The sequence below is a fragment of the Convolutriloba macropyga genome, chromosome 13 (assembly GCF_964194025.1).
Source record: "Convolutriloba macropyga chromosome 13, txConMacr16.3, whole genome shotgun sequence".
In the NCBI taxonomy this organism is placed as follows: domain Eukaryota; kingdom Metazoa; phylum Xenacoelomorpha; order Acoela; family Convolutidae; genus Convolutriloba; species Convolutriloba macropyga.
This window is the reverse complement of record NC_134480.1, coordinates 9,097,588-9,112,575: the sequence shown is the minus strand read 5'-3', so window position 1 is coordinate 9,112,575 and position 14,988 is coordinate 9,097,588. Positions and strand designations below refer to the sequence as shown.

General features: G+C 35.0%; 1 protein-coding gene across 1 annotated transcript in view; it reads left to right on the top strand.

Moving 5' to 3' along the window:
* Positions 1-14,466, top strand: part of LOC142352043 (dynein axonemal heavy chain 1-like) — a 234,705-nt gene extending 220,239 nt beyond the window's left edge. The window contains 7 exon segments of the mRNA XM_075404390.1: positions 2,771-2,947; positions 3,564-3,734; positions 8,690-8,820; positions 9,695-9,839; positions 10,136-10,342; positions 12,022-12,259; positions 13,903-14,466. Of these exon segments, the coding sequence (XP_075260505.1) occupies positions 2,771-2,947; positions 3,564-3,734; positions 8,690-8,820; positions 9,695-9,839; positions 10,136-10,342; positions 12,022-12,259; positions 13,903-14,024 (1,191 nt within the window). The 3' untranslated portion in view covers positions 14,025-14,466.
* The last annotated feature ends 522 nt before the right edge of the window (positions 14,467-14,988 follow it).

Below are 14,988 nucleotides of genomic sequence, written 5' to 3'. Positions count from 1 at the left end.
GGAACAATTTTGCTTGGAATTGTTTTCTTCCCTTCGGTAGACTATGATTTGTTGTAATTGTTACTTGTAGGCATATAATATGTATGACTACTCGACCCTCTTATTAGTCTATACAACCCGTTATTAGTGCAAAAACACGCTTCAGTTTATTCTCATAGGCTTATGAAAAGAAAAATTTGCCCACGAGGAAAAAAGAAATACAGTATTTAATTGCTCTCTAACAGATTTTATAGCAATTATTTTCGTCGTGTTGGTCCTTTTTGTGCAATTTTTCTACGACTGTTTTTCGTTTGACTGTTTATCCTCTGACCGACAAGAACGGGAAAAACTGGTAAAGCACCAGAGCATCAAGTTGCTGAGATGTTCTCTTAAATGTCTTCTTTTAGAGTGATTAGACAAAACTGCTGGAGAAACATCAGTTCATGGTGTGAAGGGCGCACTTTGAATTCTTAATAATTTGGCCACTCACTCTACCCCCACGCAATTTTGAGTTGTCTCATCGATTAATATCATTAACGACTGGTCTTCTAAATTGTAATTTGCACTATTTTAACCAGTTTGTTTCAGTTCAAAGCTAGTCTTTTTGTGATTTTGACTTTGATTGCTTTCAAAAAATCTTTTTGAATTTTTGAAGCCTGCAAGATTTTATTGATCAATTTGTTGTCTTTTCTCTTAGGCTCGGTAATAACTAGTGCCATCGGTTGCTAACGATGCCTAATTTAATTGAATTAGTCGTTTCAGGTCGGAACTATTGCTTTCTATGACTTATGCGCTGTTCTTTTTCAAACAATTTTACTGTTTTTTATGTGTTTTGTCAGTATTTGTACTCATTGCTGGTTTATCACTTAATCTTCCTAATGGCAGATTTCTTACAGTTCTCAGCTTTCGTTGTGAAGATTTTGACACCTGCTTTTTTAAAATAGAAGTTGGTTTTAGATCCTACGTGTTTTTCTTTTTCTTGTGGTCTTATCGATTAGTCTCAAAAATAACAATAAGTTTTTGTTGTTTTTCGAGTGCGGCGCAATTTTTTAAGTTTTGTAGGGTCCATTCTTTAGCTGACGTTTTCATTCACTGAGATACCATTGATTTTTGAAAGATTTAAGCGAATTCTTCAAACTTGCTTTTCCTTTGTAGGCCTATTGTCCTTTTTTTAGCCATTAGAACTGGTAAACAGTATTCCATTACTTTTAAAGTTTTTTGATAGGTTAGGGCTAAGGGTTTTGGCCTATGGTTATGATGTTCTCTTAGTTCGCTGCCACTGTTTTTCAAAATTTGTAATTTTTGCCGGTTTCATTCAGTTTTGCATTTTTTTTTTGCTTCATACGTCACTGATTCCTACAAGGTTGTTGTATTGTTCTCATACTGAGGACGACTAGCGTCATTTTTTTCAGAAATTGTTGCCATTTTTATGGATTCTTAAAAGACCCCATTGCTTAGTGGATTCATTTTATATCCAAACTCCAGTCGCATGTGCTGTTTAAGCAAATATTGGTTTGCATTGTAATAACACACACAAATGAAAGCTGTAGTGCATAAGATAACTGAAGTTCAAAATGAGCTCAATTTTTTAAAGATCTTGTAAGATTTTGTTATATTTTGTAAGGTCTTGTGAGAATCTTGAAATTTTGTTATCCACTCGTCAAGTTCTTTCTTATTGCCATGCAAAGCTCTCAGCAGGAAAAAGCATTTGGAGCGGGATTTTCCTTAATTTTATCTTGTGCCTCTTTTGTACAAATAGAATCATATACATGGAAACAGTATAATCCTCTTAAGTATTATTTCAGATGAATCTTAGCGATAAAGGATTGAGTCAACTATGATCTAGATGAAAAGAATCATTTTGTCAATTAAAAATAAATGAAACCTTGTAATGCAAACCTTAGGATTGGGTCAACTATGAGCTAGACGAAAAGAATCATTTTGTCAATTAAAAACAATTGAAACCTTGTAATGCAAACCTTAGGATTGGGTCAACTATGATCTAGATGAAAAGAATCATTTTGTCAATTAAAAACAATTGTAACCTTGTAATGCAAACCTTAGGATTGGGTCAACTATGATCTAGATGAAAAGAATCATTTTGTCAATTAAAAACAATTGAAACCTTGTAATGCAAACCTTAGGATTGGGTCAACTATGAGCTAGATGAAAAGAATCATTTTGTCAATTAAAAACAATTGAAACCTTGTAATGCAAACCTTAGGATTGGGTCATCTATGATCTGGATGAAAAGAATCATTTTGTCAATTAAAAACAATTGAAACCTTGTTATGCAAACCTTAGGATTGGGTCAACTATGATCTAGATGAAAAGAATCATTTTGTCAATTAAAAACAATTGAAACCTTGTAATGCAAACCTTAGGATTGGGTCAACTATGATCTGGATGAAAAGAATCATTTTGTCAATTAAAAACAATTGAAACCTTGTTATGCAAACCTTAGGATTGGGTCAACTATGATCTAGATGAAAAGAATCATTTTGTCAATTAAAAACAATTGAAACCTTGTTATGCAAACCTTAGGATTGGGTCAACTATGATATAGATGAAAAGAATCATTTTGTCAATTAAAAACAATTGAAACCTTGTTATGCAAACCTTAGGATTGGGTCAACTATGATATAGATGAAAAGAATCATTTTGTCAATTAAAAACAATTGAAACCTTGTTATGCAAACCTTAGGATTGGGTCAACTATGATCTAGATGAAAAGAATCATTTTGTCAATTAAAAACTATTAAAACCTTGAGACGTATCGTAATGCAAACAGGTGTTGTCGTACACTGCGGGACACATCAACTACGGAGGAAGGGTGACAGATGACTGGGATAGAAGGTGTATGATGAACATACTAGCTGACTACTACAATGAAAATGTACTCCTACCAGACCACAAATACTCACAGTCTGGTGTATACTACCAAATCGACACTGAAAACGACCATAATGTAAGTTGTTGTCTCAGTATTATGTAATTTATTGTTAGTTGAAACCTATGTTTTCATAACCTACAGTTTTTTCTCATAACCTGTCATAGCCTAGTAATTTATAATTGTAATGACCGTACTGTTATTGACCAAATTAAAACATAACCAGTATTATTTATTTGTTTGGACACTTTGCGAAAAAAACTAACACGACTAATACTAATTAGCAATTTTACTCTCAGAAATAAATCGGAAATAATTTTTTTCTTCATCAAATCGTTCTCAATCACATTCAACCTAACGTAGATTGAGTCTGTGTGAGGAACTATGCAGAACTTGGAAAAAACTTGACAAATAAGAACTCAAAAATCACAATGGAGATCATAACGTTTAGCTATTTTGGGAGGATGCAAACAACATTCTTTATGAAACAATATTAATAATGCAAACAATATTCTTTAACGATCTTTACATGATAATGAATACAAATGTTATTCTCGGGGAAAATTGAACTATTGACTGATACTTTTTTCTTACTAAATTCTTTCTTACCTAATTAGTTTGTTCACACATCAAATTTTTGTTCATAGGGGAATAAAAAAGAAACTGTTACCTATTACCGAATTTATCATTTCAGGGCTACCTTCAATACGTAAAGAGTCTTCCAATCAATGACACTCCCGAGATATTTGGGTTGCACGACAACGCCAACATCACATTTGCTCAGAACGAGACATTCAATGTATTGGCAGCCATTGTGAAATTACAACCCAAGACCAGATCTGGAGGGGGACAGAGTCCGGAGGAGGTGAGGAGTAGTTGACACTTTTTAGCACTTATTTGCATATTTAAATTAATCGTAAACAAACAAACGTTGATTCTTTCCCGTTATAGCCCACCATGATTTCATAAACCCCTATTATGGTATATTTACGTTAATAGGGGGAAGGGGTATACGTTATATGAGCACTAAAAGTGGGGGAGGGGCTATAAACGGAAAGACCCCAAACATCTTTATAAAACGCATGCGTAAAGGAAATAAGTTTCTTTATAATTTTCAAAGCATTTTTTCTTAATGCTAACAAAAAGTTACCAATGTGTCATTGCCTGACTTAGCTTAAAGTAAAATAGCTGCAACAACCAAACAAGTTCCACGCCAGTCGTTTGAGAGCAATAATTCAGTCGTTTGAGAGCAATTAGTCAGAGGGAGCATTTAGTCAGCTATATTTTAATGACAAAGAGTGGCATCTAGCTGGCCAAAAATATAGTAATTAAATACTTTTTTGAATAATTGATTTCCTGGATTAAGCTATAATAATTACAATAATTCAGTATTCTCGGTAACAAAAGGAAAATCGAGAACATTTTGGAGTAATTAGAACTTGCTCGATGATGTCACTTTATTATCAAAATTTTATCAAACTTATTTTAGTCCTATTAATACTTCAAAATTTCAGAGTTTTTGGTGTTTGTTCATAGAGGAATGAGCGAAATGAAACAATACTACTTCGTGCGTCCAACAGAAACTTCGAGGAAGTCCCGATTGATTTTTTCCTGCAGCTATGCTAAACAAGTATCATATCTAATTATTGCAAAACTGTGTTCCTAATTAGTGGTCCGATCGTACTGATAACACCCGAGATCAAACTCCTTAACTTGTCACGATATGAGGATTCGAAGTAACTCTTAGAGGACGCAAGAAGGGCGCTCTCAAAAGTTTTAAAATGGATTTAAAGTTTAACACAAAACACAAATATTTAAATTACGATATTATGACAGACTGAAAATAGCTCTAAAGAAAAGAATATCAGCTTTATCCCTGTAAACGCTTAAGAGCAATCAGCAATACCTTGGCCACTTAAGTTTTAATGACAAAGAGTGGTAGCTAGTTGGTCAGAATTTAATTGGTCATATGCTTTTTTGAATAATTGCTTTCCTGGATATAAGCTATGATAATAACAACATTTCAGTATTCTCAGTAACAAGGGAAAAATTGAAAGCGTTTTGGAGCAATAAAAACTTGGTTGAAAATTTCACTTTTTTGTCAAAATGTTATCAAACTTATTTGATGCGATTAATGCTTCAAAATTGCAGAATTATCCCTGTAAACGCTTAAGAGCATATAGCAAGACGTTGGTCAGTTATGTTTTAATGACAAATATTTGCTGGCAGTTGGTCAGAATTTAATTGATCTGATCTTTTTTTGAATAATTGCTTGCCTGGATAAAAGCTATGATGATAACATTATTTCAGTATTCTCGGTAACGAGAGGAAAATTGAGAACGTTTTGGAGTATTGAGAAGTTGCTCGAAAATGGCACTTTATTGTCGAAATGTTATCAAACTTATTTGGCGAGATTAATGTTTCAAACTTTCAGAAAAATTTTTCATACTTTTTGTGTGTGTTCTTTGCAAACTGAACTACAGAAATTTTAAAATAACCACTTTTCTCTATTTAAATCATAGTGTCGCCTACATGAGCTTTTATAGCTTACATCATTTGTAATTTGAAGCCCCTTAGTTATCCTGTTGAACCACTACCACCATGGCTGCTGAAGTGGTTCTACTTCTTTTCACACCGATTTACTTAGCCCCCTATAATTTAGCACTGTTTGTTTTCCCCGAACTTGGTTTAACAGCAATTTAAAAAAAAATCTTTTTCGGCGTCCCGATGGTCAATTAGCAAAGCCAAAGTTCGAAGGAATACACAATACTACTGACCTTCCCGAATGCGCCAGTATTGAGCTTTTGTTTGTTTGAAATTGCCCAATAATGACCAGAACGTTTTTTTCACATTACGCATTTGATTGAAATGGAACACTTGACCAGTCTGACCTCTTTTATGTTGCACTTTGCTCTAAATTGGAATAGTTGAAAAGCTGTCTCAAGTGGGAAAATCTTCTTTTCCAACCGAAACAATTTCAGCCAAACTAAAAACCTTATTTTAAAGGAAGCATAGATTAGCCAAATGAAACGAAACTCATTCGTGCGTTTAACAGAAATTTTGATGAATTACAGATTGATGTCTTTCCTGGCACTTATTCTGAGTATTTTTTATATCTAATTGTCGCAAAACCACATCCCTAACCAGGGTTCAATCGTAAGGTTAGCGACCGGGATCAAATTTGTTAAAGAGTTACGATATGAGGATTTGACGTAACTCCGTGAGGACGCAAGACGGGCGCTCTGAAAAATATTAAAATGTTTTTCAAATTTAACGCAAAACACATATTTCAAATACTCAATTAAGACAAACTCTCAATTGTTCTAGCGGAAAGAATACCAGTTTTATCCTTCAAAATTACCATTTTGTTCTGAACCCTTCTTTTCAAGATATTAAAATTTTTGTCGGGATGTTTTTGTCCGGCCCATTTCGATTTTTGTTCGAATTTATTCAAAAATTTGCAAACTCCGGTATGAGATCCGCTGAATCAGGCTCGTAAAGTATAGTTTCAATCCTCAACAGCTGTGGTTGCTCTTGAAAGGGGCTCCACAGCTGTTCCTCTCTGATTCCAGGCGTTTGTGGGAGAAAATGATAGTAAGGCTAAGCAGTGTTTACTTGATATAATTTGATTAATTAGAAGCAAAGCTCGGATAATTTTTCAGTAACAAAGACATCTATTGTGTTATGCCGGCAGTATTTAAACCTCAAATCTTAATTTTTCCGTAAAAGTTTTTGGGTGAGGCAGCCATATTACATTGAGTCTGGATTGTGTTTAGGAAAGGCATTAATAGGGGCAAGTTCAAATTCAAGCAAAACTTTATCGGACAAACAATCATTAGCAAGTTTTTAGGTAAACAAGTAATAGTTTGTATGTTTTATCTGTTCTGTACGTAAGGATAAGAAACAAATAATCTAGAGCAAAAAATCTAGAGTTTTTTTTACTTGAAAGGTGTAAGTTTGACCGAATTTTTTGGTGATAATTTGAAAGTTCCGTCCGCAAGACCAAATTTAGAACATTCGAGAATTGATATCATGCACGGATTACCAAAACTAAGAAGCGCTCCAGATAGAATACGCGATCAAACTTTAAAAAATCTTTGAACATATAGGGTGTATCAAAATGCCGGTTGAGGGTTCATGCATTGAAACTGTTTGGATGTTTTTTAAACGCTAAAAATTTTTGTAGTAATTTGGACAAAGCATACTGGGTCGAGAGAGCTTCCGTTACTGGTAGTCTTACGTAGGATGCGGCTGCTGGGGAAATAATTTTTCACCTAGTTTTTTAATCTCCTTTATGACTTATCAAGGGGCCGGTTTTGCAACAAAACACTGTGATTTTGTTGGGCGTATTCGACAATGAGTCGGCCTTCTTGTTTGATGCAGGCAGTGATATACTTGTTTACTCTTTTCTTGTAAATTAAAATTAATGGCCGTCTACTATCATTTTTTTGTGTTTTTGGACAAAATGGTACAATGAAAGTAGGCAGATGTGCTGATTTCACGATGCAATCAAACGGGAAGTGTTCTTGAGTTCGATTCATCTCCCAATTATCGTTAGTTCCCCTTTTAGGGACTATATAAAATAACCTGTTCGCTAATGATTATAATTTTCTTTCTTGTAATAGATTTCTTTGCTTTATTTTCTTGACCATTATGAGCAAATAATGTAGATTAAAGTACGGTGAAATGACTGAGGTGTAAAAATGTTCCTTTTTCACCTCTCAGTTTTTTACCCCGATTTTCTCTTTATTAATGGGAGTCATTAGATTTGATATAGACCTAATTACCTCCAATTACATGATTATTAAAATTGGGTTGAAACAATGTAACGCTTCATTTTTTGCAGTGTTAAAAATATAGGGTTTTAAAAATCGGGGTTAAATAATAGGGTTAAACGATTAGGGTAACAAACACGACACCTGCTGAAGGTGTCGTGTTTGTTATAATAAAATTGAGCCCCTCTCAGACGTTCAAGAGCAATTCGTCCGGTATTATTTGGTTGTTTTTTGTCTTTATCGATAAACCAACTCATGTGCATTTTTCTCTCAATCAATGCTGTAATTTTATTTGACCGCTTTACTTTTTCTATCCATTCAGAAAATTGCCCAAAATGAAGTACATTTTCTACTGACATTTTTTGCAACAGACAGTAGTATGGGTTATATTATTTTAAAGTGTTGCATAATTTGGTCAGCCATGAAAATGAGCTACAGCTATTAAATTTAGTTGGATTTTATTTTAATTATCATAAATGTGAATTTCATAGGCGGTAAGTCTGATTTCCGATTTGTAAATGAAAAAGCGAGAATCTGTGTGTTTGTATGAATATATAAGCATTATCAATGTTGTGAAACGAATTTTTGGACTTGTTTTGAAGGGTGAAAACAAACTGGTTTGACATCATAACATCAATTTCATCATTTTATCATTATAGAATTAATTCATCCAATCGGCGTTTTATAATCACTCTAGAAGAACTAGGTACACACCTTTTTATGTATGGCTGTGGAAAATGGAAATGGAATTCGCCTCATTTTCCCTTGAAAACTTCTGTAGAATGGAAAGATAACAGATAGCAGCATTAGTGACATTTCTCACAACAACCCATCAAAGCAAAATATATTCAATTTTTGCTTTAGCCGACAAAACTGTTCACCTTTCGGGTCTTTTTTACATTATGCCCTTCCACACCAGGTTAATTGGCATGTGACGTATTTATATTACCTTAAAATTACTGTATTTATACTATAAGGGGGCTATTATGAAAAAGACCCTAAGTTTTTGTTCTAATTCTTATTGAGTAATTTGTGTCTGTTGTAGATAATAGAGAACACGGCTGTTACAATTCTGGAAAGGGTTCCAGAGCCACTGGACGCGACTGCCATTTTGCAAAAGTACCCGGTTTTGTACGAGGAATCCATGAACACTGTCCTCGTCCAAGAAATCATTCGGTAAGAGTGTTGCCAAAACTTGATGAGTCATTATTTATCACCAGTCAGATCTGAATTTCGTCGCGTGAAGTCTCTAAATTTTCACGTGAAAAAAGCATTAAATTTTGTCGCGTGTAATTTTGTTTCTAATAATCTAACGAGGTTTGATATTTTTTTAATCCGATTATGCATAGCCTGACTAAGACTTTGTGCGACACTTTATCCTGGCTTACACGGTTCTGCAATTCCTAAAAATACTGCATATAATTTTCAGGATCTTTTCCGTTTGTGCCCCCCCCCCGCCCCAGTACGTTATGCGCCCCCCCCCCCCCCCAATTACAGAGCACGTGTCATTACATAGTAAATCATTATGTGAAATTATGGCACGTGCGTCTCTGGGTTCCAAATAATATGCGCCCACTAAGCTGGGGGGCGCAAACGGAAAAGATCCTATTTCATTTTTGCCATCAGGTATGTTTTAACGTTATTGATACACTTTTAAACAAACTTTACCAATCACATTCCTAATGTCTTTTTCTCCATGCGCAATGTCTTGTGTGCTGGGTTTTTCTGTAAAGTTTTGTGAACCTTATCAATTATTATCTCTCTTCATAATTGCCCAAAATAGGAGCACATGGTTTGTATGCTATGACGTTAGAACTGATTTTTGGGATTTTTTCCGTTTGTGCCCCCCATTCCCAGTACGTTATGCTCCCCACCCCATTACAGAGCACGTGCCATTGCATGGTAAATTATTATGTAAAAATATGGCACGTGCGTTTGGGGGGTGCAAATAATATGCTCCCACTAAGCTGGGGGGGGGGGGGCACAAACGGAAAAGATCCGGTTTTTGTTAAACATACTCCCTGTTTATTCAACCATGGATATTTTTTAGATACAACCGTCTGCTAGGCGTGATCCATTCCAGCCTGAAGTCTCTGAGGAAGGCACTGAAGGGTCTGGTTGTGATGAGTGACCAACTGGAGAAGTTGTCCAACTCTCTCTTCATCAACAAAGTCCCACTCATGTGGTCCGGAAAGGTACTTTTATGGTTTTATTAGCTGGAAATTCATAACATTCGAAAAACTGATCGAAATCGTGTCAGTTTCTACAGTTATGGAGTTCAATAAATTGTTTTAGTTCAATAAATCTATGTTCTTTGTTGACTGTTTTATGTAATTGCAAACTATATTTTTGACGGAAAGTTATCATTAGTATATAAACAGATTCTGTAAAATAAGACAATTCACCTAATCTGGCGTACTACGAAATTCTTTCTTTTATCAATATATTGTTGTCTCAAATTAAAATTCTGCAAAACATTCACCATTTCTAGGCGTACCCCTCCCTGAAACCCCTGGCAGCGTGGGTTGATGACCTGATCCAGAGGATGGACTTCCTCCAGAAGTGGGTGGATAACGGGATCCCTGCTACCTTCTGGATCTCTGGTTTCTTCTTCCCCCAGGCATTCCTGACTGGTACCCTGCAGAACTTTGCCAGGAAGTACCACATCTCAATCGACATCATCTCGTTCGCATTCGAGGTGAGCATCTTAGAAAAAGAGTTTTGGACTTTGCTTTATAATAGCTGCGAAGCTGTAAGCTGAGCGTAGCTATATTGCGGTGCTCTTGGTTTTTTACAATTCAAAGAATTTGAATTGTATTGGGGCGCTGTCCTTTTTTTAAGATCTGTTCACACATTTTCATGATTTTTGAAGTCAAATTGGAGTAGTGATTTTGGTCACGCCGAAACAGGAAATGGAGCGAAAAAGCGAGTGGTTTTGCGGCGTGAAATTTTTTCGCTCCAAATTTAAAGCAGAGTGAGAAAACGATGTTTGAACAAAAATTCGCTTTCTCGCTAGTGGTTTTTTGTTCACATGCGGCAATTTCACTTTGATTTTTACTGTTTTTTCGATTTTTTGGATCGAATCTTTTTCTAAATGGTTTTTCCAATCCATTCATGGTCCGTTATATGTCTAATTTTCTGTTCAGTCAATGAAAATTGTTTGAATTGTACGTCAGGACTTGTCCTGCTATGTTTTTTTTTGAAGATCTGTTCACACATTTTCATGATTTCTGAAGTCAAATTGGAGTAGTGATTTTGGTCACGCCGAAACAGGAAGTGGAGCGAAAAAGCAAGTGGTTTTGCGGCTTAAATTTTTTTCGCTCTAAATTTAAAGTATAGTGAGAAAACCGTGTTGGAACAAAAATTCGCTTTCTCGCTAGTGGTTTTTTGTTCACATGCGGCATTTTCACTTTGATTTTTACAGTTTTTCAATTTTTTGGATCGGTTTTTTTTCTAGATGGTTTTTCCAATCCATTCATAGTCCGTTCTTGGTCTAGTTTTCTGTTTAGTCAATGAAAATTCTCTGAATTGTACGTCAGGACTTGTCCTGCTATTTTTTTTTGTTTGGTCGTCTGACGCTCTTTTTCGTTTTACATTTGTTCACACAGCAAAGCTGAAAAAGTCAAATTTTCTCAATGACTTCTTCCTCTCACTAACGGCATTTGCGCGCGTCACATCATTTCTCACTCGCTTTAGCAAAGGTTTTTAGGTTATTTGCGTGATCAGATTTTGATCATACGTGACTTACCTCACTCAATAAAATGACTTTTGCACTTTAAAACTTAAGTTTAATTTGAGCTTAGGTCAAAGGAACTCATATGTGCAGTAAAGGTCCCGAATAAGAGGCTTCTGTGGAATGAATTTTAACAAGCTTTATTGATTCATCGCTGAATGTTTTTTAGCCTAGTTTTTTGAGCGGCGTCGATTTTTTTTTCAATTTAGATCTGTATCTGTTTCTATCTCTATTATATGGCACGCAGGTCTATTCTTTCGCAGCTATTCCGGCAATCAGCCGGCTATGTTTTCGTACACAAATTATCCTCCTGTTTTTTAACCTCCCTCCTCGTTTGGCCACTCATAATTGTTAACTGCGTTTTTGAGGCTTTGGCGCTACTTAAAAGCTTGTTAGAGAAGCTACATTGTCAGTTTCATTGCTCTAATTGGACAAATTGTTTTGAGTTGGGGTTATTTTAGTTTTTATCATAGCTGAAACTACCCAAAGATCATCAATTTTCAACTGAAGATCTCCATCTCAACGTTAACAAATTATCTTAAACACAATTTACATGGTTTTCCTCATTTTAGTCTCCCGCGGAAACTTAGTATATAAACTTATAGCTCCCAACTTGCTACTTTTCCATATTATTTGTTCTCAAGGTGGTAGACAGTCAGACAAAAGACGAAATCAAAGAGCGCCCTGAAAGTGGTTGCTACATTTACGGTCTGTTCTTGGAGGGATGTCGGTGGGGATTTAACGAACACATTCTCATAGAGTCCAGACCCAAAGAGCTCTACACAGAGATGCCAGTGATCTGGTTGAAGCCAGTTGAGAACAGAAAAGTGCCGCAGAGCGGAATATACATCTGTCCTGTTTATAAGACACTCACCAGAGCTGGTACGTTAAGACGATTTTTTTGCAAATGCTGGATGAAAAAAAAACGGTTATAGTCCAAAAGTTTGAGCGCTAATCACTGAATTATTGCATCTTCATATTTACAATTAGCGACGAGCATTTCTCATTGCTTTTTTATAGACCCACATGATACCCAAAGTCAACTGTCAGATTTTAAAATACCAGAAATTCCTATATACGATGCCAGAATTTTAAATGGATTGAACTTTCACATGCAAAGTTTTCAGTAACGTCGTCGGGAATACTTAACCGATACTTTTGACTTCAATTTTAAGTCTTCTCCTTAACTGTGATCTAAGGAAAACCACTTCAACTCATTGAAAATCTTTAGTGCTGTCTGTTCTTTGGAATTTTTCAAAATCTACTTCAGCATTTCTTGATGCACCAAAGTGATTGTTAAGAATAACTGCCTTTTGGTAAATTTTTTCTATAAAATTGATTTGGGGTCATTTGAAAAAGCCGCATGGTTCGCAGTCCCTGTATTGTCTTGTTTGTACTCTGTGTGTATTGACGAGTTTAGCAGAATTTGAATGAAAGTATTTTGGCCCTTCAAATATAATTTTTGGGTCAGTTTTTATTTATTATTCTTCAGTTTTTTATTCTTCAGTGCGGCGAATCAAAAAATATTTTCACTGGACAGCCGATAAAATTCTAAAGCAATTGAAAGAATGATTTTGAACTTTTGACTGAGGCATTTCCTGAGACAATAACTTCTTTTGTTTACTTTCTACGGTACGCTTTTTAGGTTTAAGCTTTCCATAAAACCTTTTGGCTTATGGAGTTTTTTTGATGTGCAGAGAACAGTTAAGTGCCAAACAGTTACAAAATTATATGTTTTTTTTAGTTTTGTCCTTTTTTTATTGTTTTGGATCTGACATAACTGTTTTTAGATGCCAGATGATAGAAGTCTTAACGAGAGCTATTATCAGGCGCACATATAAACTTTTCACATGAATTCCATTTTTTGGCTTGGTTATATAAATTAATAATATTCAGTTTCTTACTTTCTCGATTTTTTTGTAATCATAGATTATCATTTTTGTGTGATCTTGAACTAGCATTAATCATGAAAATTTGATGCTTAATTGCTTCTTAGATCGCTGATTTTAATTATTGTTGCCAGTAATTTATAACCAGTAAATGTAATTTGCGTTGACTGAGGTCGTGACTGTGCATTGCAAGCTATATTTTGCAGATCATTGTACAATAACACAAACTTAGTAAGGCTCGTTATGTTGATCGAATGACTTTTTCCCGGAAGCAGAAAGTTTCTTATTCAAATCCCTCAAAGTCTCTTAACTGTTGACAGGAAATAAAGTTTTTTTTTCTTAACATCACTTGCACTGACGTGAGTGAAACATGTTAATTAGCTGGGTTCTCTGATGCCCGGTTACATCACCAAAATCACTTGTTTTCTATTGAGGTATTAGCAATATAAAGACCGTCATTACAATTTATGGAATGAAATTTTTTCCGATGTTTCCTAATAAATTTAATATTTTTAGAACTCAAGATTTCAATTACCTTCTCTGCACTGATTACCATAGCTCTTTGTTTCAAATTTGATAACAAATGGTATTAAAATGAGGCATGGACACTATAATGCAATTATTTCTGTTGTTTAGGAACTTTGTCAACAACTGGACATTCGACCAACTTCGTCCTCCCGATTGAGATCCCAACTGACAAGACCCAGAACCACTGGATCAAGAGAGGAGTCGCCCTCATTTGCGCCCTGGACTACTAGACCTCACCCGTTAACCTTTCCTCTTACCCGTTCTCAAATCACAACGTGTACTCACATAATGAGTGCACACAAGAGTTAGCTGCAGAGATGCAAAATTAGCTGTCATGAAACTCAATATTTTGATCCATTATTTTGACTGTGAAATGACTAAACAGTACTGAACTAACAGATTTCACTTATAGTTTGTCCCATAAAGTTGAAAAATTAAACGTTCAAAAAACGCCAAAACATGCAAATGAGCAATGTTTACAGTGTTTTTTTTAAACGTCGATTATTTCAACTTTGTAGGATTTTGTATTTTTATGACTTCGTCAAACAAATTTTTTAGTCTCCTCCATACAGTTGCATTGCAAACCAACGTTTGGAAGAGCCTCGACATGCAAATGAACATCAAGTTTCTCATTTGTTTGTCAACTTTTTTTCTCCACAGTCAACTAAATTATCCTACTTAAGTTACTTTATATGTTTAAAGTTTGAAATTTGATCTTTGAACTCAATTTAGAAGTTTTTGTTACGTTGGCTTGCGTTGCAACTTTATAGAACCATCTGCACTATTTTACCACCAGTAAAACCACCCCCCCCCCCCCACCCCCATATTTTTTTTCACTGATTCGATGTTTCATCATTGAACGGGCTGTAAAATATCAACAACAGAGGCAGAATTTTGTCGACGATCAATTTTTTTTCTACTACTCCAAAAGCGCATAGTTAATACTTGCACATAGTTAAGATAACAAATTTAGCAATTTATGACCAATTTTTGACTTTGTGTTAAGGCAATCTTCAATTCCTGCATAGTAACTTTTGCAGCAAAATGTTGAAATCAAGGTCTGCTAAAGTTATGGAAAATATCTGTTACCATAACCAATGGTATATAGTTCCATTTGCATAATTTCATAATCCACTGTTTAATTATTCGGCTGTTACGTAAATCCAAGTCACTCCCATTATTTTTTTTACTCTT